The sequence below is a fragment of the Emys orbicularis genome, chromosome 10 (genome assembly GCF_028017835.1).
Source record: "Emys orbicularis isolate rEmyOrb1 chromosome 10, rEmyOrb1.hap1, whole genome shotgun sequence".
Lineage (NCBI taxonomy): Eukaryota > Metazoa > Chordata > Testudines > Emydidae > Emys > Emys orbicularis.
Window position 1 is genome coordinate 70,179,178 of NC_088692.1, and position 24,577 is coordinate 70,203,754.

Below are 24,577 nucleotides of genomic sequence, written 5' to 3' on the forward strand. Positions count from 1 at the left end.
GTAGTACCCAATAGGAGTAAGGATTTCACAATCTGGCCCTAAATTAGCTCCCCTCCTCGCCCCCGGAAAGATACCCAGGTTTTGGAAGTGTAACTTGAACTTCTCCAATATCCAAGTATTAGTGCTTTTTGAGGAAACAGCTGTCTAACCCCAGTGCCAACAGAAACACATGCACATGAAATCTAACTTATGCTTCTTTCTTGCAGCTGAACTGAACACCATTGCTCCCATCATCTCCAACTTCTTCCTGGCTTCATACGCGCTTATTAACTTCTCCTGTTTTCATGCATCATATGCAAAATCTCCAGGTTAGTTTTAGAGCCCACTATGAACTGAATGTAGGCATCACAGTCTGTGATATCAAAACAGCATAAAAAGAGTAACCAGGGGTGAAAGTAACTTAAAGGACTTACCGGTATGCCGGAGTCCTGAGCGAGGCGTGGCCTCAACCGGAAGAGGTGGGGCCTTTCAAGATTTAAGGGCCTGGGGCTCCGGCCCCTGCAGGGAGCCCCAGGCCCTTTAAAGCACCACCGGAGCTCCGGCAGCGGGGCTCCACGCAGTGGCTGGAGCCCTGGGCTCTTTAAATTACCGCCGGAGAAGCCAGTCTGGCTCTTGCCGGTACGCCGTACTAGACTGTACCGGCTTACTTTCACCTCTGAGGGTAACTTAACATTTAGCTGCTGTCCAGCGAAAGTTCCAGCATCTGTAAAATGACTAAGCTACATGATAGAGACAAGTAGGGTGAGGTCATATCTTTTATTGCACCAACGTCTGTTGGTGAAAGAGAGAAGCGTTCGAGCTCTACAGAGCTCTTTTTTCCCAGACCTGAAGAGAAATAATAAATACAACATAAAATAAAATGTCAGACAAAAGATATTAGCTCACCCACCTTGTCTCTCTCATATCCTGGGATCAATGTGGCTAAGACAACACTGCAAACAAATAAGATATACAATGTGCAGCCTGACCATGCTCCCACTGAAGACTGTGACTTATCTCTACAAGTTAAGACTAATGGTTCTTTCTCAAACTGTAATTTGGCTCTGGAAATATATACCTTTATGCTCCCTGCAGCTGCACAGTATGGAAGGGAGCAAAACAATGGGAAAAGCTGTGGTGGAATCCAGTGGAGGGTAAAAGCTGCTACATGAGATGCTTTCCCGGCTACATAATCACTTCCACCTCCCCCTTTGCAAAACTCCATGTGGCCCATCATCCAACGGGGGAAAGTGGGTAGGCCAGGAATGTGGGGGAGGGAAAAAGCCACATCAAGTAGCATGATCTTCTCCCCAATAAATGCAGAAGCTCTGCAGGGCATTTTGTAGTAAGTTATTAATAACAGTAAGACTATTATTGGAAATGGCAGCCCCTATAGTGGGTTACATAGAGCAGCAATGAACCAACAAAACAGTGGCAGCATAGCTAGTGGGCCTGCCATAGCTAGTAGCAGGGTTGTAGAGAAATTCAGAGAATCCCTCCACATGGATGACTGGGATCCATGAGGCCCCTGCTTAATGTTTTGGTCCGAGCTCTGACCCCTGACTAGTCTGTACCACTGGAAGTCCTGGATGGGGGAGGAGAGTGAAGAGGATGAAGGACCTCTCTCCAGTTCTATGCAACAGGGGAGCATCCAGGTATATTTGTAGCACCAGGGGCAGAGTAATCCTCTTTATTTTCATGAATGAAAGGTTGACAGCCAGAAATAAGGAGAATCATCTGAACGATGCCCTTTTTGACCGGCAGTAAAGGCAATTTTCCGCTGCTGCAAATCAATTATTCATTTCAAACAGCAGAGAAATACACTCTTTATTTCCAGTGTGAAAGAAGCCACAGTGGCGGCATAAACATATATATCAAGTCCCTTCCCACAAGTCTGCATGTTGCCAGTTGTTCAGAGGGCAGAAAAAATAAGCACTTCTGCTAATTATCTGCAGAGCTGAACAAATGCAGATCTGCTCTGTGCTGCCATAGAGCTCAGTACAAATTACCTCTGTGCTCTTCATGTGTGCATCAGTCATGATTCTGTAACTACTTAACATTTCATATAAAACCATAGCAATTTTTTCCCCTTATTTTCCTTGCTTCCTTTGGCTAATTTCTTTGGCTCCTGTCAATTCACAGTGATAGATGTTCCTAATTGCAAGGCTGCAGGACAGTAAATTTCTTCACAGTGGTGCCTTCTCATTCCATCATTATTATGGTGATCCATGTTAGGGTACTGGGGACCTCTTTATATCTTTAGTGTTTTTCCCTCGCCAAAGAATCTGTTCTGAAGAACACCTGGTAGAGACCCACAAACCGTGGAGGTTCACCCTTTGACTCATCATTTTAATTGCTAGCAGGGGAAGTATTCAATATCACAGCTCAAGAGCAGCAGGAATAATATCTTTTTAAAGTCATTTGCATTTTTTTTTCAGTGATCCCAAATGATTTCTAAGTTTAAAAGGCAGGAGCACTTACAATATCGGGATATATTCTCCTCTTGGAGCGTGTGTAACTCCCATTAACATTAATAAGAGTTATATAAATGCATCAAAAAGGAGACAATAACCTATTACCTGCAGTTATAGAAAAATTCATTTTCAGTTCTGAATCAGTGATCTATGATTTAGCAAAAGCATGTAAATGCACTGGCTGTTTAAAACCAAACTGGACAAAGCCATCGAAGAGGTACTGTAGGGAACAATCCTGCAGTAGCCAGGGGGAGGGACTTCAGAGACCCCAATGGTCTGAATATCCAAGAGGTCTCAACACAGTCTTCATCCTTTTGCATACAAAACTATATCAAATACTTACAAGAGCCCTTTTACAGCACACTTATTTCCATCTGCAGGCAGTGCGAATATACCTTCCACCTTTTCCATCTCTGATTTTTCTGATTCTAATTTAAATAGGCTGGAGACCTGCATTCAAGTATTACAACATGTGGGTGTCACTTTTTGGAGCCATGCTGTGCTGTGGTGTCATGTTTGTCATCAACTGGTGGGCAGCTCTCATCACTTATGCCATTGAGCTTTTCCTCTATATTTATGTGACATACAAGAAGCCAGGTGAGACTGGAAAAGTTGTTTATTGTTTTTTTGTTCATGATATGCAGTTAATTGTGGTTGTTGTAGTCATCCCTAAGGCTACTGCCTAGGCCCTATGGTCATTCCTTTTTCAACATAACTTCTGCCATAAGGAGGACTGGAGGCCCCAGGCACTATGGACAGCACACAATGAATAACAGAGAAATCCCATTCTACAGATTGCTTAAGGCAAAACCGCACTGTATTGTGGGTATTGCAAGCAGCCCAAGGCTAGCCCAAGGCCTGGTTTATACACAAAGTTCGTTGCACCAGTTTAACTTAAGATATGATTTAAAACCAATTCAGTTAAGCAGATGTACATTCGTGTGTGGATGCTCTGAAATCAATTTGAACCTGGCTTATATACAGGTGCAATCTGAACTGATATAAATTTAGCATAAACAGGTATTAGAGTATTCACACAGAGGTTTGCATGGGTTTCATTAAACCATTTTTTAAATCTGATTCAAGTTAAACCAATGTAACTTGTGTGTGCAGAAAAGGCCCAAAGGTAGTAGAGAATTTGGGACAAGTGGGTATAAAAATGTATAACTAAGAAATCACAAGAATACTACTTTAAAATTTCCAAAACATAGCGCCCTAATAAAGGTCCTTTCCCTGTGGCACACTTAATCCAGCCCTTTTGGAAGCAGAAAGGAGATACCCTAATCACAAACTCCAGCTCTTGTTAAGAGGTATAAACTCTGTTACTCATTCCTAGATCAAAAGTCTAATCCTTCCTTTCAGGCTGCAGCTTTCATCTGGTCCTCTCAGCCAGCCCCTTCTGCTGCTAGAACCACCTCTGGGGAGAAACTTCTGAGGGAGCTTTTTAAGAAACAGCTCCTCTCTGCCCCCAAACACACACCTCTTTATCAGGCATTTGCAACTAGCAGTCTAGCTCAGCTGGTCTTAGCAGACTCACCTGCGCAAAGTAACCAAGCTGTTATTTCAGCTTTTTAATCCAGAAGTGGCTAATCTGCTACACCCCTATTTGGAGTCTTAAATCGGAATGGTCACTACTTTCAGGGTATTTCTTCACAACAGAGTTAACTGGGCTACTTACCTTAGTGTCGCCCTTACTCCCCCTTGCTGTCACACACAAGACCCTCTCACTGGAGTTTGTGGTGCTTTCAACCTGGGTGTGGGTTACAGCCTGGGTTCCTCTTTCACTCAGGTTGGTTACCCACCCACTTTCCAATGGGGATGTAGGCTATATCACCGGAGTGCTGATAGTCCTCCAATGCCTAGAAGGATGAACAAGTACCAGGAAAGAATCCTAGACCAGCTCAGCTTATTGCAGTACAAAGAACCACAGACTATGACTCCCAGAAGTCCTAGTGACATGCACAGGGAAATGCAGAACCAAAGAGAACAGAATGGAGCGGGATTTTTGTCATGCCCAGTGCACACCCGTGAAGAGTGAGGGGATCCAGAGGGTTGGCTGTTAGGACTAGGGAGAAAGGACAATGGCATGTTATATTGTTATACAAATGTTCCTTAACCATGACAGTATTCTTTAGCTCTCAGGCACCATGCACTATAAAGAGGTTGCAACAGTATGCATGCAATAGCAAGGCAAACTAGCTTGTGGTTGGCTGGCATGTCTCAGTAAGTGAGGCACCGTACCTTCAATTTTCTTCTTTGAAAGCATGTGGTTTTTAGCTCATTGGGGCTAGTAATGTGCCTTCCTAACGGCTTCATTTCCTCTGCTGAAATATCACATCAAATAACTGCATTACTCAGAGGTGTCCATTTTATACGTGGGAGAAGGGAAGAAAGTTAATGGAACAGAGAGCAAAACATCTCTTAAGCAGAGGAAGAACATTCCCTATGCTTTTCACACAAAAAACGAGGCAGGATTTATTTGTTTGTTTGTTTGTATTTGCATCACGCACCCCTACCCCAACATTTATGTGGCTGAGAGCATGATAGAATTCAGTGTGCCATGGCTTATCGAGAAGATGATGCTGACATCTGTTACACCACTTAGAAAAAAAACATGGTTTAATATGCAATGTTTTTCTTTGTCATACACAGAGGTAAATTGGGGCTCATCTGCACAGGCTCTTTACTATGTTAATGCATTAGACAGTGCACTGGAATTAACTGCTGTAGAAGATCATGTGAAAAACTTCAGGTAAGGTTTGCAGGGAAGCAGTGAATGGCTCAGTCTGGAGTTCGATAGATAGATTCCCAGTTAACTGTAACCTTTTATTCCTTCCTCCAGACCCCAGTGCATAGTATTAACAGGAGGACCCATGACAAGACCTGCTCTGTTAGACATCACACATTCATTCACAAAGAACAATGGTCTCTGCATCTGCTGCCAAGTATATACGGTAGGGTCTATGTATGTGAACCTAAAAATTAAGAGCAAAATTCTCCCGTGTGCACTGCAAAGCTCCATTCTCCACTCATTTGGCACACAATGCTCCCATTGATGCTGGTGAGTAGAGCATGTCAATGAATTTTGTCATGAGTCTTGACAAGAAGGCTGTCAGCTGATTTGGAGCCTGCTGGCTAATGCGTCATTGAGATGTGTGTCAGAGTTCAGAGTAGACCAACCAAAAATGAGAGAAGGTTTGGAAAAATTAGAGTTACAAGGAAAGATTTAAAAAATTGGATAAGCCACAGTTAGAGAAAGTGTGGGGTCAAGGAACCAGCATGATTTTGGAAATAGAGCACAGGAGTCAAAATACCCAAGTTCTAGTCCCAGCTCTGCTACTGATATGCTGTGCTGACCTTTGCTGCTCGGTGCCTCCGTTTCCCCATCTATAATATTATAATAGCAATACTCTTCCAGCTTGTGGGGGAAAGGGATTCTGCTCCAAAATCTTATAAAGAAAGGAGCTACCTAAGTACATCTTTTTGTTATTATATGATAAGTAGCTACAACTATGTGCAGGGAAAAGATGCAGTAAAGATTATAGGGATCATTTAATATTGAGCTTATATTGCAGCAGTGAAAAGTGTAGTTTAAATGTTAGGACAAACTTTTTAACTGTAATAAAAACTGAATAGTGGAACAAGCTACAAAAGGGGTTATGGAATTATCCTTGTTAGAGCTAGTCAAGTCCAGATAATGCACCCTTTTCCTAGTGTTACTGTAGTAATTATTAAATCAATGCTACCAAAATGCAGAAGGGTGGACTAGAAGACCTAGATAAGCTCCATTCCAACCCAAGCAAGTCTTTGGGCTTCTCTGCATGGTGCCTTAGTCTGCACTAGAGGGGTGTAAATTCTAGTGCGCACTAGTGTGTTGTGCAACAATTGGTCCACATGGACCCTGCCACCACACACCGAGAGTTCCCCAGTGTATGTCAATGTAGTCCCATTTCAAACAGTATTACACCAGGGAACTTACAGTTCACGGCAGCAGGTGCCACATGGGCCAGTTAGTATGCAACATGTAGTGAGCATGAGAATTTACACCTCTCTAGCGAGGACTAACACACTATGTAGACAAGTCCTATATGAGTATATGGCCCTGATACTGCATCACTGAAGTTAATGGGAGTTTGCCATTAATGGCCGTGGGTGCAGACTAGACAACTTCACATAGCATGCCTTCAGCAAGTTTTCTTATTAGGCGTTTTCCTGTATTATTACTGGTTTTCATATAACCTTAGGAGATTTCATTTCTGCCTATAAAACACAAGTTGGTTGTGCTAGCGCAAGCATTTTTGTTGTTTTTTCTTCTCTAACAATTTAAGCTAAATTTAGTTTAGTGGGTAATAAAAGTGTGACACAATGAACCACTGTGATTTGTATAACTGTAGAAATAACCTGGTGATAAAAACAGCTCTGTGTTGTCAGTGGGAATCCCATAATGCCTATAAATATTGTAACTGTTGGATTTTACCCAATTAAGCTATCAGATGATCACTGTAAAGACACAGTAACAAAGGAGTTTGTGTGTCCAGTTGGGTAAGGTCTAGTTTGCCCTTACTGTCAGAAGATAGGCATTTAATGACTGCCTAAGATCTGTTGAGCCTTCCTGTAGGGTTGCTTATGCAGTCATGTCAGGTAGGGAGTTTATTCACTCAGAGATACTTCATCACAATATTGTTCTAAGATGTTACAATTCAGAGTAGTCTTTCTTTCTGTCAGAATCACTATATTCAAGTAGCATTAACAGCCTCTGTCCTCTTGAACAGAATGTGAATTACGTTACCAGCATGGTTCTTTTACAAGCATTGAATCTCCATGGATTCTTTTTGGAAATGTATTTTTCTGACTCCCTCCATTCCCCCATACAGCAGACTAGGTAACTCCTTCAAAATCACAGTGCGATGTATAAAACAAAGTCTTCTTACTAATATTTTACTGTATCCCACAGGGACTGCGCAAGCTGTGTGTTAAAGAGATGAACAGTGGCATGGCAAAAAAGCAGGCCTGGCTTACAAAGAACAAAAGAAAAGCATTTTACGCTGCAGTGGCAGCTGACAGCTTTAGAGATGGAGTCAAAAGTCTCCTTCAAGTAAGCTTTTTATTTACAAAATGCGTACAAGAGTATTACATCAAAGTTTCCCTGTACGTCAAGCATTACTGTTTACTTGTTAAAAGGTCTTGTATATAAGGGATAATATGTTATAAATGTAGAGGGTGTCCTGAGGATACCTCTCTTTGTAGTATAGTCTACTTCATGAACAGATTTGGTTCCAGGCTATGGAACTGAGAAACAAAGCTGGCTGATTCTATCCTAAATGAATGAGGCCCGATTATGAAAATAGAGGTGCCTTTAGGGCACCATACAAATGTCTGTGCCTGCACTTAGTGCACTGCAAATGAGTTCTGCTTGTTGGTATTAGGCAGTATATTAGACACTTGAGAATGTTTTTGTATTTCATATCACAGGAAATATTTTTTATCATTTTATATATATCAATTTTGCAAACACAGTGAAGCCCATCTCGATTAATAAAAACTCACTGCCTGAAACATTTCCCTATCACTCCAAACATATTCCAGATTGCTTATAAACAGTCCATTAAAATTAACCTAACTTCACTGAAGATAGCCTTGTCAGAGGCTAACCTGGTACCACTTTTAGATTCCCCATTTCCTTCGCTTTCACATGCATGTGTGCAAACATGTACGTCTGGAGGCAAAACATGGGGAAGGAATCTCACCATTCTCATGTGCAAAACACCCTGTGAACCTCACTACAAGAGCATGGACACCCAAAAGACTTTTTGTCAGTTCTCTGATAACAGCCACCCACTGGTAGCATATTATGGGTTTTATTATGTTTGCTGAATGGACAGCAGAGGTGAGTGAGATGATGTATTAATGTAGCAATGTGTTAATACATCTTTCTGTTGTATTAAAGCTCAATGAAGAGACTTTATCTTGAGTTTGTGTACAAAACAGCTTGCCAAGCAGCAGTTCTTTTTGTTGTTTCTAATAACTATTATTCCTGATGATCTTTTCTTCTTCCATCTCTTTTAAAATGTCATGATCAAAATCAAGTACATGAGTTCAAATAAACACTTCCCTTTCAGCAGTTTGGGAAGGTGGCCACACCACCAGTAGATTATCCTGGAGAAATCAGTATGAAATTGTTTTGCAGACAAGCTATTCATTTAAATGTGTACAATATGAATGTGTCAGTACAACTCACAAAAACAATTTCCCATAGCTCTATCCATTTCCCTTTTGTTAGCAATAAAAATATGCAAATGCAATACCTCAAGAGCTAATATATTTGTATATCCTAAGAAAATATTCCTAACATATTGCATTTTTTAGTCTGCACTCATACTTAATCAAATTAGATTAACTGGAACCATGGGGAAGCTTGAAGCTAGATCTGGTCCCCTCTTAAATTTGGACCCAACTTTTAGCACTCAGACCCATCTCTACCTAAAAACTGCTGTGAACATCTTATTGGAAGAAGCCTGGTCTGATGTTACATCTTGCCAAATCTCCTATTCTTCCTGTGTATTTCCAAATTATTATTTACATATAAGGTGTACTCAGCTACTTTTGGATCATCTCCTCAGGGGCATGGCGAGAACTCCTAAACTAAAGCAAAGAATTTGTTTTTAAACAAAGGACTGCCACTCCTCCTCCCTCTGAGTGCTTCAAGTCCTTAAAGGGACTTGAAGATCTAGTTGATTTACTTTATGTTACAAGCCAGACAGAAGCGTGATGCTGTTATGTTAGAATGAGCACACAAACAGCAGCATGAACTGGATCTTGGTTTTCAGTTACTGAACCATTTTCATGAGAGCATGTCAGAAGAAATGCAAATGAATGCTAAATTAGCAAAACTACATTTCTTTCATCTAAAAACCATTTATGACCAGAATAATGTAGACCTAATCTTTCTACTTTCTGCTTGGGTACAGGCATGAAGGACATTCACAAAATGCAATCAAATCTTAAGAATCTCCAGAACATTACTTCAGTTATCTTTTGCCATTACTTCTAATTTACAGCAACAGCCTGTGTGTATGCACCTTTTCATGCAGTATTTTGATATCACTAGGCCTCAGGTTTGGGTAGGATGAGACCAAATACCTTGGTGTTGGGATTTAAAACAGACTGGCGGGATGCGTCTGCTGTGCAAATTGAAAACTACGTGGGTGTTATACAGTAAGTCATGGTTCAGTTTCATCATAATATTTTCTGTGGACTCAAATTATTTTGCATTTCTAAAAAGAAAAGATCATGTAAAATATTTCTAGTAAGTAAAACTGAAAGTATGAACAGCTAGCTGGGCTGGTGCTCTAGCTTTTCACCTCTGGAGATCTGAGCTCATCAATGAAAATATGCTCAACCTAGTTCCTAAAGGATGTATGTTCAGAAGACAAAATCAGCCCCACTGTGGCACATCAGGCAACGCCTGGCTCATCACTGCCACAGCGGAGGTGGTTTGACAAAGCTGCATAAGGAAGCTGCACAGTTCTCAGTTTTGTAGGACTACATTTTCTTCTTTTCTGTGGACTGGTATGGGGAAAAATTAACCCCAAATACATGCTTGGTGGATAAGAGAGAATAACGGCATTCTCCTTGTAGGCCCAAAGCACTATGGAAGCCCCTGCCTTCAAGAATCATGTGGTTGAGGCTCAGCAGCTTTGTGGGTTGGGTGATGGCCAGGGTGTAGCCACTCTGAAGTGTGCTGCTCCCAACACCGTCTGAATTTCCAGCTGCAAATCTGCCCACGAGCGACTGCTGGTTCAGCCAGCAGTAAAACCCACTCCACGTCTCCTGATGCTCAGCAGGGATGGAATGGGGCACTATCATGGAGGAGCCACTCAAGGGTGGCACAACTCCTAAAGAAGCTGCCAAGGGGGAGCTTAGAGGCAAATGTGAGAGGAAGGTCCACCTCAGGGATAATCTCTTTGTTTCTCACAAGCACCAACTCCTCTGTCTTGAGAGTGGGAGGTCACTGGAACCCTGCAAATTCACATTTGCTTAGTTTTGGCCACATTTCACCTCTGGTGGATTTAGCCATTGCAGGGCAGTGTGTGGCCCACAATGCTTCATACCAAGCATTAACATTTCTCTGAATGTCTTTAAGTTAGGCAGCTCTAAGTGACACCTATGGGGTAAGGCAGTAGTGTAGGTAAGGGTAAATGTGGGTAAATGGAGTTTAGGTGAATATCGAGTTTAGTTTGGGTTAGCTTACCCAATTTTTTTTAACCACAACACGACTGGTGAGAAAGTGCCCATAATCATTTTATTTTTGTTTTCAGCGATGCATTTGATTTTGAGCTTGGCGTGGTTATTGTCAGAATTAGCCAAGGCTTTGATATATCTCAAGTCCTCCAGGTTCAAGGTATGTAGTGATGGAATAATGGAATTGCACTTAACTTCTATTATTAAGGTATGCTTCTTTTTTAAACTCTCATTTTCCCACTGGTTTCCAAACATATCAATCTGCTGAAGTCCTGCTCAATGACTTGTTAACCTACACCTTAATGTAAGATATCCAGAAGTTGAGAATCAATAAAATATGTGTAACTGCTGGAGCATCACACCATTTTCTCCATGTTAGTGAAAAAAAATTAAAGGTCCACTGTCAGCTTGAAATCTAGTCATTCCCAAATAAAGAGCTAAAAACAGTTTCAGACAACTGCCCAAAGGGGGAAGTAAGTTGTGCTAGTAAAAGTCTGGCACAGATTACTTCTCGAATCCCCCTGGTCCAAGGGATGAGACTGTGACTCTCAGAATCATAGTCTGGTTCCTGTCCTTCTCCTGGGGCAACACAGCTACCTACTGCCTCTTACTTGTAAGCGTGTAGTCCTGGCCAATATCCTTACTGTGGCAGAGCTCCCACAGAAGTCAATGCAAGTACAGTAACTCCTTGCTTAACGTTGTAGTTATGTTCCTGAAAAATGTGACTTTAAGTGAAATGATATTAAGCGAATCCAATTTCCCCATAAGAATTATGTAAATGGGGGGGTTAGGTTCCAGGGAAATTTTTTTCACCAGACAAAAGACTATATATATATATATACACACACACACACACACACACACAGTATAAGTTTTAAACAAACAATTTAATACTGTACACAGCAATGATGATTCTGAAGCTTGGTTGAGGTAGTGGAGTCAGAGGGTGGAAGTGGGTGGGATATTTCACAGGGAATGCCTTACTGCTAAATGATGAACTAGCACTCGGCTGAGCCCTCAAGGATTAACACATTGTTGTTAATGTAGCCTCACTCTCTACAAGGCAGCACAAATGGAGAGATGGGAGACAGCATGGCAGACAGAGACAGAGACACACACCGTGTGAGAGAGACGTGCATGGCCCCTTTAAGTACGCTGACCCCACTCTAAGTACATTGCCTTTTTAAGTAGATCAGCAAGTTGAGACAGCAGCTGCTGCCAGCAAGCTCCCTCTGTCCTGAGCCCTGTCGTGTCCCATCCCCCCTGCTCTATGTAGATGGGATAAGCAGGGGCACACCCTGACATTAGCCTCCCTCTCCCCCCCTGCACAGCAAGCAGGAGGCTCCCGGGAGCAGCTCCAAAGCGGAGGGCAGGAGCAGCACATGGCAGTGGGGGGAGGGACAGCTGAACTGCTGGCAACTGATAGCCTGCTGGGCAGCTGCTGCACAGGAAACTTAGGGGAGCGGGGAGCTGATGGGGGGGCTGCTGGTCTACCCTGGTTCCAAACCCCCACCAGCTAGCTCCAAAGGGCTGCTCTTTCTGCAAGCGGTGGACAAAGCAAGCAACTGCCAAACAATGTTATAAGGGAGCATTGCGCAACTTTAAATGAGCATGTTCTCTAGTTGATCAGCAACGAAACAATGTTAACCGGGACGACTTTAAGTGAGGAGTTACTGTATTGCCCTGAGAAAGGCCTTCAAGGGTGGGCCTTAGAACTGGTCAGAGGTCCTGCACACTGCTTCACCCCCTCCTTGCCATGGATTGAAGTAGTAAAATCAGGCACAACTAGGGTGACTGGTGGCTCCAACGTATGTTCCCTCCCTGCTCTTGGAGCCTCTATAGGGCAGCTCCCCAAGACTGACATTGCTGGGACTTGTGGGAGCTACCACTCTCTAAATCCTGTCTGTGCTACTCTGTGTCACAATAGATTTCAGCTGCAAAATCCACACAAAGTTAGTGCATCTATATAGAGCACCAACTCCCTATTGCAGCTGCAATTCCCCTTTACAAAGGGGACAGGGCACAGTTCTAGTGGACATGGGGTGGCGGGGTTCTTCTAGTAGAGGGGTTTCCTGGATCCACACAGTTGCCATCACTTTCTCTTTTCATCCTTGGGATGTGGAGGGTTTGTAGGCATCTCACTGCCTCCCAAGGACACTTTGAGAGGAGAATACCAAATGAAACCCCACCAGAAGAACCCTCAGGATTTCAATAGAATTATTCTCCCACTGAGAGTTAGTCCACTGAAGGAGAAACATCCGACCAAGCTATGGCGATTAAGCCACTGTACACAAAATGAAGTATTTTTCTTTTTCTACTGTACATGAAGTGGAATAAATCTAATACAAAAATAGGTATATGAGTTAATCATAAAACAGAATGATGACTCTTTGCTGCCACCTGCTGGAAGTTTGCCTTTCTCATTTCTCCCTGCAGTATCCTGTTGGTACACATACCAAAATGCAGTCATTATACCTAAGGGAGACATGTGGAATAGCAGAATCTTCTATGCAAGAAACCACAAAACTAAAGCCCATCTTCCTTAGTGGGCAAGCTAATTTTGTAACGCTCAACAGCAAGTCACCTTTAAGATCATTGAGGATTAAGAGATTCCAGAACTTCCTTTTAAGAAACTAGAGCAGATGAGCACTCCACTTCCAAACACACTGTTAAATTCCAAATCAGCCTCTGTGGTCTTCCCTGTTGATATCCCTAACACTTCGATTACTTGACTGGGAAACAGTTAAGAATTGACTCCTATTTCAAACCTCTCTGGGAAAGCACATTTTATAAGACTCCAATGTAATAGTGATGAATACCAACTCTGAACATTTACTTTAGTTTATCAGGGTGCAAATTGTCAAAGAAATATAAATACAACTAGAAATTACAATTGACCCTAAAAAAAGCCAACAATGAGAACGCTTTTGAAGCAGATGATACTTACCATACAAACATATTAGGGTAGGAAGCGGGAAAAGAAACACCGTGTTCTATTACATTCACTACAGCATTATGTTTAAAAGAATAACTGAATCTTTAGTTTTGAGTAAGTGTATGTCAGTGGTTATCATCATGTCCTAATAAACACAGGCACTATGCTATCATACTGGAGTCTAATTTAAAGAAAATTTTAGCAATTCAGAGCACCAACAGAGCTAATAAACTCTAGTGGCCGCAGATGATTTTTTATATATATACACAGGTAATTTACCAGCCAAGGAAGATTACTTTTGTACCATGTCTCACTCCAATGAAAACACCTTTCTTTATTAAAAAAAAAGCTTACTATGGACCAGTGCTTACATCATATTAACTAGTGCCTCACCATAATAAATTCAATAGCAGTGGTTGCCACTTTTCCTTAGAGAAAAGCTCATTTTCTCCAAGACAGAAGGGATTTTTTATATTATTATATATACAGAATAGTTTAGCTGACTCTTCTGTCTCTGCAGCAAGCATTTCAAAATGCATCAACACAAGATAAAGTACTGTAATATTTTCAATATATACGGTGGTCACATATTCAGTGTAAGTACTCAAATATTTATGAGCATCTCAAAATAGGAGGCAGTCTGCTCTTGTGATTACTGTAGGGGACTGAGAATTAGGCAACTGGATCCTGTTCACAATTTAGAGTCTGATCCACAGCCTACTGAAGTTAATGAGAAGACTCCATTCACTTCAGAGGACTGTGCACTGGGACGTTAGTTAGTGACCTCAGTCAGCCCCTCCTATTCTCTGCCTCTGGCACGTAATAGTCTAGTCTCCTGTGGGCTGTAATGCTTTAGTCTAATTTCGGTTGTTGGGTTTAGTGTGCAGGTGCTGGGTAGTGGTGGTGGTGTGTGATATACAGGAGGTAAAACTAGATGATCTGGTCGTCCCTTCTGGCCTTAAACTCTATAACTCAGTGTGACACCTGGAGCAAATCACTTACTACTTCTGTGCCTTGGTTTCCCAATCTGGACAAAATCAGCTTTTATAAAGTGCTTTGATATCCTTGAAAGAAAAAAAACCCAAAGTATTATCTTACTATAAAGTACAGTGATACTGCTATTTCTGATCTGGTGGACTAGCAAACTAAAGATAGAGAGGAACGGAGTAACACTTGATAGCAATGCAATCTCTATGGATGAGTATGGTGCACCCTGAACTATAGCTTTCACAGATTAATTGAGTTTCCTGCCACCTACTAGGAAAACCATTTCACAAAAATTGTCCATATCCCAATACTTTTACAGTGTATACTAATAATCATAACAGATAATTATAACTCTCAATGTTATTACCATCAACAGTTTAAATTAAACTGTAAATTATTGTGTTACTAGTTTCCAGTGTTGCTTTCAATTAACAGAGGAATTAGAGAAGTTAGAGCAGGAGAGGCTGGCACTAGAAGCTACCATTCAAGACAATGAATTTGAAGAAGAAAGTCATGGTATCCGTGGATTGTTTGGCAAAGCCAGAAAGTTCAATATTACCAAGCATGTAACCAAAAAAGGTAAGCTTGTAAATGACATAAAAGGACACTTTAATAACACTTTCACTGAGACACAGCTATACCTTCATTCTAGAGAAAAGTTTCTAAGGTACAATGGCATCCTTTGACTTTAGCTAACGGAGCTGCCATTTAATTCAGACAACACGTTAGGGAAATGTGCCAATGGAGTAGGAGAGTGCTGTGGACTTGGCTTCTGGTACTACATTCCCCCGCCACCTGAACATAAATATATTAGTTGAGATAACTATGTAATGAGATATAGTGATCTCTGCTGGTACAAGATGTTACCTGATATGACAGAACTAATTTCTTCTGTCATTTTTCAGATGAAATGCTTGGCTTTGTTTTTTTACTTTTAATCTAATTGATAGCATTGGGTATGGCTACTAAATGTTTGAACAAACACAGATCAACAAGTTCTTTTCTTATATTGGGGTCATTTTTTCTGAAATTTTATAAAAATGTTGAACTGCGCACAGAATTCAGGGAACAATCAAACTCAAATTCTCTATTGTACACAAAAACACAATGTGTGCATGAAAAATACATAATAAAAATGGCCATCATTCTATGTTGTGGGTACACGGTCATACTAAAGGAGTGAACAAATGTATGCATAAGCACTGAAAGCAAACATACAACATGTTATGAAACGAATAAAATGGACTGTAAGTAGTATAGTGTGGTAGGATCTAGACTATTAAAATTTATATGGGATGTAAACAAACCCATATGAGAAATATAGTAAATCTACAGCAAAAGGTTTACTGAATGAAAATTCTCATTTCACAATTGTTAGGGTCTGATAATGACCCATCCAAAACCATTTTTGCATTCATAAAAATATTTTTTTGAATTTTCTACTACAGAGACTATAGTCTATCTATACACTAAACTCCCAGAGATATCAAGAAGATATCACAGACTAATAGCAGAAAATGTCATTAATTCTTTACTTGGCAGTGCTCAGTTAATTTTGCATGTTAGAATAGAATTCCCTCTCATAACAAATGCTACAAAATATAACATGCTTCAACTACCCTTTTCTGTTCAGTTCAGAAAGAAAATAGAGCTGGTTGGGAATTTTGCACTGGAAAATCATTTTGACAGAAACTGCCCTTTTAAGAAAATTGAAATTTTCTGCAGGAAGGGATTTCTATTTTCTGGTCAGCTCTATTAGGAAATACATATTGCACACTTTTGCTCTGCACACTTTTCAAACAGAAATATGAAAATACACTATATTAGTAAATATCCCTGTCTTCCCATTTTGTTTATAAATATATTCTCCCTGGAGATGTTAGAACTCCCAACATAGATGCCATACTACACAGGAAAGCTGATAATTGTTTTAGAATTATCTTGTCAAAACTCTAGGAACACTCGAAGACTGCACAAAGCATCTTCTGAACCTAATACATCAGAGCAAAACCTATAAAGAAGCCTGTCTGCTCCACTTTAAATATTGCTCTGACACTGTCTCTTTGAAATCATTGGAAGATAACTGTAATAAAGTCACTGGCTTCAAAGAATGATGGAATGGGAAAAATATTGTTAGTATATAGACAAAAATGTACATTTTTAGACAGAACCAACATTGCAACAAGAAGCAAATCATATTTTTAAATTAACACAAAGACCTTCCAGGGCATTATATATGTCCCATGCTTACATTTTCCTCCTACCCTTAGGGCTTGTCTACATGGGGAAATTGCCCAGAAGGTCTTTAGGTCTTTGCCCCACCTCAACCTTCTCTATATCTAGTTAGTTGTCCATGTCTCCCTTTAGCAAGCCCTCTAATGTATTTTATGGAAGATTCTATATTTTGCAACACATTAATATGTCTGTGATATAAAAGGTAAAAATAATTGTTATTCCTTACATTTTCAAAACAGTTCCTATCTGCCTATGTTTCAATGATAACCTATTCTAAAATGGGTATCTCATCCATAGAAACCTGCTCCCTTTTACAGCTGTTACAATTTGATGCAGTAAGGTCCCGATATCATAAAAACTAACACCAGAGCAAATTTGCTCATGCACTGCAGTTCCAGTTGGTACCTATGGAAGTGGTGTGTGCTGACATATTAAGGTTCAGAAGATGATTTATTTGTGCAGTAAGGGTTTTCAGGATTGAGGCCTCAGAACCATGTTACCAAGACAATCCATGTACCTCCAACAGATATAACTGAAAGCATGCCCCAAAATGACACTAAAGCAAACATCCTGTAAGCATTTACGCACATGCTGACTTTAAGTCTGAAAGTCAAAGCAAGCTCATGTGGTGACAATCAAACAGGAGTCATATCACATGTGATCCCCCTCACTGACAGAAAGCACCATACCATGCCTTTGTGAGATACTGAACTGAACGCTTTCACTATGTCAATGAAGATGTCTCCTAATGTTTTCTGGGGTTTTCTGGCTTTGCTTATGTGAATACATTTAAGCACATGCATAAATGTTTGTAGGTTTGGGGCCTGAATCATTTCAATACGTTATCTATATAATAATTAATGGTGAATAAAATACCACCTTATGCCATGATCTGAAATTAATTCATTGCTTTATAACCCCACATTTAAAAACTAGCTTATATTTTTTGTTTAATGTAAAAGATAATATAAACTATTATGAGATTAGACAAAATTTCACTAATCATTTTTGATTCCCTAAGAGACATTTCATTATTTTGTCCAAAGGGTTCCAATTCCCAAAAAGAAACAGGAAGAAGAAAAATTTCACCCAGATGATGGGGTTTTTTTCCTCCTTGTTTCCAGAAAGCAGATTTATCAGAAAGTTGCTTTGCTTCAGTTCTCAAAAGAAAAGAAGATACACAGTTTTCTTTCTCATTTCAGACAGCAGCATTAACACAATCCAGTCTATGCATGTGGGTGAATTCAATCAGAGGCTGCTAGAAGCCAGCAATCAGTTTAAAAAGAAACAAGGGAAAGGAACAATTGATGTTTGGTGGCTGTTTGATGATGGAGGTAAGAGATTGAAAAGGACACCACAGGGAGAAAGATTTTTGCGTTGCCAAATATAAATGCATACTTGGGGATTTATATAAAATGATAACACTTACATTATGTAGGTTATTTTTTACATGGCTTAAATATTTTAAGATAAATTTGTGTATGTCACTACAAAGAAAAGGAGGCGGCTTTATTTTTACCACAAGCGCTGACTTTCATTTTTCTGGGTGGGTGCTCCACCCCTGCTCTGCCACGAGGCACGTCCCCACTTTGCCCCTTCTCCGAAGGCCCCACCCTTGCTCCGTCTCTTCCTGCCCCGCTCTGCCCCTTCCCCCAAGGCCCCACCCTTGCTCCGCCTCTTCCTTCCCCCGTTCCACCCCCTCACCCCAGTGCCTCCTGCCCACACCAAACAGCTATTTTTTCCCCATGGGTGCTACAGCACCCGAGCACTCACGGAGTCAGTGCCTATGATTTTTACCACACAAGATACTCATTTGATCTCCTTGTGATTTAATATGTTTATCCAGGTTTAACACTCCTAATTCCCTATATTCTGACTATGAGGAAAAAGTGGAAGGATTGTAAATTAAGGATCTTCATTGGAGGAAAGATCAACCGGATCGAAGATGAGAAACTAGCGTAAATTTACCTATTTTCCCCCACTACTGTTTAAAATGTTTTGATTGCTTATGAATATTATTTGTATATAGTCTCCTCTACTAGTAACCTTAGCATTTCTGAGCAGGTCCAGCTTGCTTTATTTTGAACAGTAATAAAAGTATATTTCATATAGAGATGTCTAGCACTTGACAAGGGCCTTAGGGGTCATTAATCTTAAATATAGATGATGACTAGCATAGGAAGATCACACCCCACATATTCTCTCACTAATAGGTCATGTTCCCTCCTTAGAGAATGACACTCTTTAGTCTGTAATGGGAAAATCATTGTGTTCTATAGGGTCGACATGATTTTGACTAGTTAACAAATGAAACTGCATATGAAGCCTCCTAGATGCACATGCTATAGACCAGTGGTTTTCAAACTTTTTTTCTGGCGATCCACTTGAAGAAAATTGTTGATGTCCGTGACCCAATGGAGCTGGGGATGAGGGGTTTAGGGTGTGGGAGGGGACTCAAGGCTGCAGGGGTGAGGGCTGCAGGGTGGGGCCAGGAATTAGGGGTTCAGGGTGTGGGAGAGGGCTCTGGGCTGGTGCAGGGGGTTAGGGTGCGGGAGGGGGGTCAAGGCTCTGGGTGCAGGCTCTGGGGTGGGGCCAGGGATGAGGGGTTTGGGGTGCAGGAGGAGGCTCTGGGTTGTGGGGGGGGGCTCAGGGCTGGGGCAGGGGATTGGGATGTGGAGTTGGGGCGCAGGCTTACCTCCGGCGGCTCCCGGTCAGAGGTGCAGCCGGGGTGCAGAGGCAGGCTTCCCGCCTGTCCTGTCACCACGGACCGTGCTGTGCCCTAGAAGCGGCCAGCAGCAGGTCCAGCTCCTAGGTGGAGGCGCGCAAGTGGCTCCGTGCGGCTCTTGCCCGCAGGCACCACCTCCCCCCCAGCCCGGCCAATGGGAGTGCGAAGCCAGTGCTCGGGGTGGTGGCTGTGCGCGGAGCCCCGTGCCCCCCTGCCTAGGAGCCGGACCTGCTGCTGGCCGCTTCCGGGGCGCAGCGCGGTGTCAGAACAGGTAGGGACTACTAGTTTTTACTGGTCGGCTGCCAGGGTTCCTGGGTGCTGAGTAAGGCAGTACTGGGTTGCAACCCGAAGTTTGAAAACCACTGCTATAGACAGACAGCCCACAAAAATGTGATTAGCAAGTGCAAACTTTTAAGAGCTGAAAACCAAGTCATTTAGTTTTAAAACTTTCTAGACCTCTGAGCTATAGTCTGCTTTCCATCCATGTGCAAAACAAAGTTGCTAATGTAAGCTCATTATAATCATCATTTATATAACACCATTCTTTCCAAAGCAGCCAATTTGGAATGGAATTCAGTAACTGTTTAACACAACAGAGCATCACTAGGCAACTGGTTAGGACAGGAAGTGAAGAATAACTATCAAATTATCACTACAAGGGGAATTTAAGTAGGAAGGATATAATTGCATGAGTTGGAAATTAGCCATGACAAGGCTGCTCTGTGGTTTGGTTGCATTCTCTTATGAGGACTTGAATAGGTGACATTCCACAAGGGCATGGATGAAGTTCCATGGAGTGGGGCTGTGAAACCTCTCTCCCCAGTGTGGCACTGAGCTCTGTAGATCCTGCCAAGCTTCCCACACCTGTGTAAAAAAGGCCACATACATATCTGTGGAGGGTATTCCAGTCATTGAGTTGGTATAAACCATGCAGAATGGCTCTGTAGTTTCTCCGCTGCCTGAAAGGAAGGATTCCTTCCCCCCACAGCCATCATGCAATGTCTGGCCTAGCTACTCAGACTAGCAATTGGCTTCTGGATTTTGACTTTGCACAGAAAACAATCAATTTCATTTAGAGCTGAAGCAAGATGTTTTGGCTTCATTATGGGTATGTCAGAACTTAGTAGCTTTACTAACCAATGGTCAGATTCAGGTATTTTTATTGCCACCACTGTTTCTACAAATGCCAGAACAACAATGCTCAGGCTGATCAGTGTAATCTCTGTGGTCAATAAGGTCTTCACTGACTACCATTTTATCATTGACAAGTCACCTGACCTAGTCTGTGTGGATGACTGACATTGCAGACTCAACATGAGTTTACCTCATTCTCTATACCCATACCCAGGTAAGATTAACTTGGAGGCAAATTGGTCATTCTATTCCTTGTGACCTTAAATACAGGGACATCATCATTTGAAACAAATCCTTGGTTTATGCCCATTTAATCTGTGAATCCAGAGATGCAACTAACCTCAGCATCCTACTCATCTATCAAACACTAAAAAGCTTTCCAAAGGAGCTGAAAGAGACATTGCCTGACATGGTGATAAAGTTTAAAAGATTTATCATCTGAGGAGACTTCAACATCAACACAGACAACACTTTTGATACTATACCACAAACCAAACTCTCCACTTTAGCATTCTCACAGTTAATCTCTGCACCCACCTCCAGCAGCCAGCCATATCCTGGACTAGATGTAGACATAAGCTGCAAGAAATGCTCCTCCTCAATCCTGTTCAGATAACTTCCTCCTTCAAGTGGAAATAAAATCTCTCCTCTCAGGCAAGAAGAAATCACCACAATGATCTGCCCTAGGAAACTCTTGGATCCTGCCAAATTCCAAAAATTAGTTATAGAAAAGAAAGCAAGGAATCTAGAAAGTGAATCACTGCAACCACTCCCTGACTACTACTGTAGAAGTAGGCAATTTCGGAACTAAATGCAAAACCAATATCGGACTTGGCTAACCCTCAAACAGTGCACACAAATAAAACCTGTAAAATAATCAAGCTATTTCTCCTACAGGCTGGAAAGGAAGAAAGAGATATATACATTGTTTTTCTATTTTTAATTTTTTGGGAAGTGCTCAGATACTATAGTAGTGGGACCACATGAGTGCACAGATTGATAAAATTCCAAATACTACTTATCAAGCCTGTGGGCCAAATTCTCCTCTCCAATCAGTACAATTGTGCTGTATTTATTCAATGCACATAAATTCTGTTGATAACTCTGATGATAGAGGTCTGTACTGTCAACTGGAAGAGAGAATTCTCTCCTATATTTCTTTGTATATGACAGATCTTTTGGAATTTAATCTTTTAAAATATTTGATCAAAGAACCAATGTTTCCCCTAAAGTGTAAACATACTTCCCTTTGTCTGCTGCCCCTGCTTTCTGTATCTTTATGCAATTCCCACTGATCTTCCGCTAAGAATAACTTAGGGCTGGTCTACTCTACAAAATTAGGTCAGCTTAACTACATCGCTCAGGGCTGTGAAAAATTACATGTGAAATAATTAGTAGTAAAGCCAACCTAACCCCAGAATTCTTCCATCAACCCAGCTACCGCCTCTCGAAGAGGTTGATTTACTACAGTGACAGAAGAATCCTTTCCATCACTGTAGTAAATGTCTACCCTTCAGTGCTACAGCGGCACTGTAGCGTTTCCAGTATAGCCAGACCCCTAGTTTATAGTTTATCTATAAAATTCTGTAATTGAAAACAGAAACACTAACTAAAGCATTTCAGATAAATTCACTTGTCATATAGTTAAAGTTAAAATACTAGACGATTGCTTTTGATGACTTAACTCATTTACGAGTACTCTTTGATCTGAGGTACTTAAAAATGCAGTGATGAAGTGTTCTCCCCTTTGTTTTCAGGATGACTTCACTTCTAAGCAAATTCAGAATAAAATATGCTGATATTAAGATCATTGGCAACATCAATATGAAACCCAACAAAGAGAGGTAAGAAACATTTCCAAAACCCATTATTTCACTGCAGTTCTTTATCTGGGAGTTGTTTCTTTTATACTGATTATAAAAATTTTCAAAGGATGAAAGCAAGAGCACTAAAAAAAAAAGTCTTTTAAAAATCACAATACAAAGGTTGGTACTACAAACGGCCCTCCACTTTATGTTGTAATGATAAGATTTTATTTTAATACAAAGACTAATTAGAGACCCACAGTTACGAGCCACTGAATTTAACAGGGATCATTTTATAATTGCTTTTCATATCCGTTTTTGTTTCCATGGCCTTGACTTCATCATGCTATTCATCAGATTTCACTGCAGCTCTTGAAGATGCATCTTCCCCTCAGACTTTCAGAGTCCCCTGGGTTTTACCTTGCTCAGGCATTCAGTAGCTTACCATCTTTCAGGCCGAACACACACATGTCCATCCTTTCCCTAGAGAAGGACATTACCACTCTCTCCTATCACTCAAATATAATGAAGGCATAACACATATTTTTTTAAAAGCTAGGTACATTTATTCTCTAGATAAGTCAAGCGAGGACTGAAGAATGGGTAATATTCAAAAAATTCCATCTTTGAGTGCCTTGGCCAGAGATATTCTGAGAGCTATGCCAGCATTAAACATTTTGCTGTCCCTGGCAAACTAGAAAACTACCGGCCCTCACAGCCACTTCACATTTTCTAGCCTTCTATTTTGCTGCCTTAGATGACCACCCTTCTGTTGCCTGCAGGGTAATAGAAATCCTCTATTTCAGAACCTGTTGTAGCTAATCCCCATTCAGCAGGTAAACGTGCCTCCTCTCTTCTAAAACAAACTACTACCTCTGGATTTCTGTTGAACCTTCCCCAAAGTGAGTAGACCCTGTAAGTCCTCCGTCAAAGTCAAACTAAGTCCCAACTTTCCCAAGGTAAATCTATCCTAAATAGAGCATTTCCTCACCTATACTCAGAGAAGGATCTACCTCCCCCCATCAGAATCCAGTACAAAATCTCTCCCTTGTTCTTCAAGGTCCTCTGTGAAATTTCACAGTTTACTCGTACCTCCTTCTGCTCTCCAGCCTATTCTCCATGCTTCTCTGATACCATACTTCTTTCTTTCTGTTCCACATACCCATCATCTTGAACTTCAGGTACAACCATGGGCAAATCACTTAATCTCTCTGTACCTCCATTTCTCTATTTGTAAAATGGTGATAACAATACTTATCTTGTTTCATTAGTGCTTATACAGTCACTGGATGGGAGACACTATAGAAATGAAGAGTATTATACTCTTATGGACATATAAAGTATTTACTATTTGATAACTATATTTCTGAAAAATCAGCAAAGCTATTTAAATTATTCATCCCCTTTCTGATTCCACAGTCAGTATTTTCTTCTTAATTATACCCAGAATGGTGAAGAGCATTATTCTTTTCTTCTTTCCCATGTTAACTGAGTAATGATCTTCCAAAAGTACATTTGCAAAGGAATCAAACAGAAATACATTTGGCATTCACATGAGCAAATGCATTTGAAAGCTCAGCATTATTTATAACTTAGAATAAATGCATATCATGACTGGACACCTGCAATAGTGCCATATTTCTCCCTGAACCTGTGTGCATATCCCCTTGATTTTATTAAGAGATGTGCACATGGATTACAGGCAGGATTAAGCTCTGAAATTGCTGCTGAAAATGATAAAATTATCTATATCGATCGGCCTGCAAGTACAGTAGTATCAAAATAACTCACAGTTGTTTATGAATATATTTTTCCAACTCCCCTGCAAGATAGGAGGTATTATTAACCCTATTTTACATATGGGAACTGAGGCACAGAGAAATTGAGGTATGTTCAAAGTCACACAGGAAATCTATAGCAGAGTTGGGAACTGAACCCAGATCCCTCAGTCCCACTCCAGAGCCTTAGCCGTAAAACTTCTTTCCACCTGTCATTAGGGTAAACATACACAGACTAGGGTACACGTACACAGACTAGCTATTAATTTAATTAAAGCTGTATA

General features: G+C 41.0%; 1 protein-coding gene across 2 annotated transcripts in view; it reads left to right on the forward strand.

Moving 5' to 3' along the window:
- SLC12A1 (solute carrier family 12 member 1) overlaps positions 1 to 24,577 on the forward strand; it is a 63,357-nt gene that overhangs the window by 30,599 nt on the left and 8,181 nt on the right. For both annotated transcript variants that reach the window (XM_065412665.1, XM_065412666.1), the window contains exons 13-23: positions 207 to 308; positions 2,895 to 3,050; positions 5,106 to 5,205; positions 5,296 to 5,407; positions 7,408 to 7,548; positions 9,562 to 9,668; positions 10,772 to 10,854; positions 15,052 to 15,195; positions 18,054 to 18,185; positions 18,698 to 18,809; positions 22,468 to 22,554. In XM_065412665.1, coding sequence (XP_065268737.1) covers positions 207 to 308; positions 2,895 to 3,050; positions 5,106 to 5,205; positions 5,296 to 5,407; positions 7,408 to 7,548; positions 9,562 to 9,668; positions 10,772 to 10,854; positions 15,052 to 15,195; positions 18,054 to 18,185; positions 18,698 to 18,809; positions 22,468 to 22,554 — 1,276 coding nt within the window. The remainder of the gene's footprint in view (positions 1 to 206; positions 309 to 2,894; positions 3,051 to 5,105; positions 5,206 to 5,295; positions 5,408 to 7,407; positions 7,549 to 9,561; positions 9,669 to 10,771; positions 10,855 to 15,051; positions 15,196 to 18,053; positions 18,186 to 18,697; positions 18,810 to 22,467; positions 22,555 to 24,577) is intronic.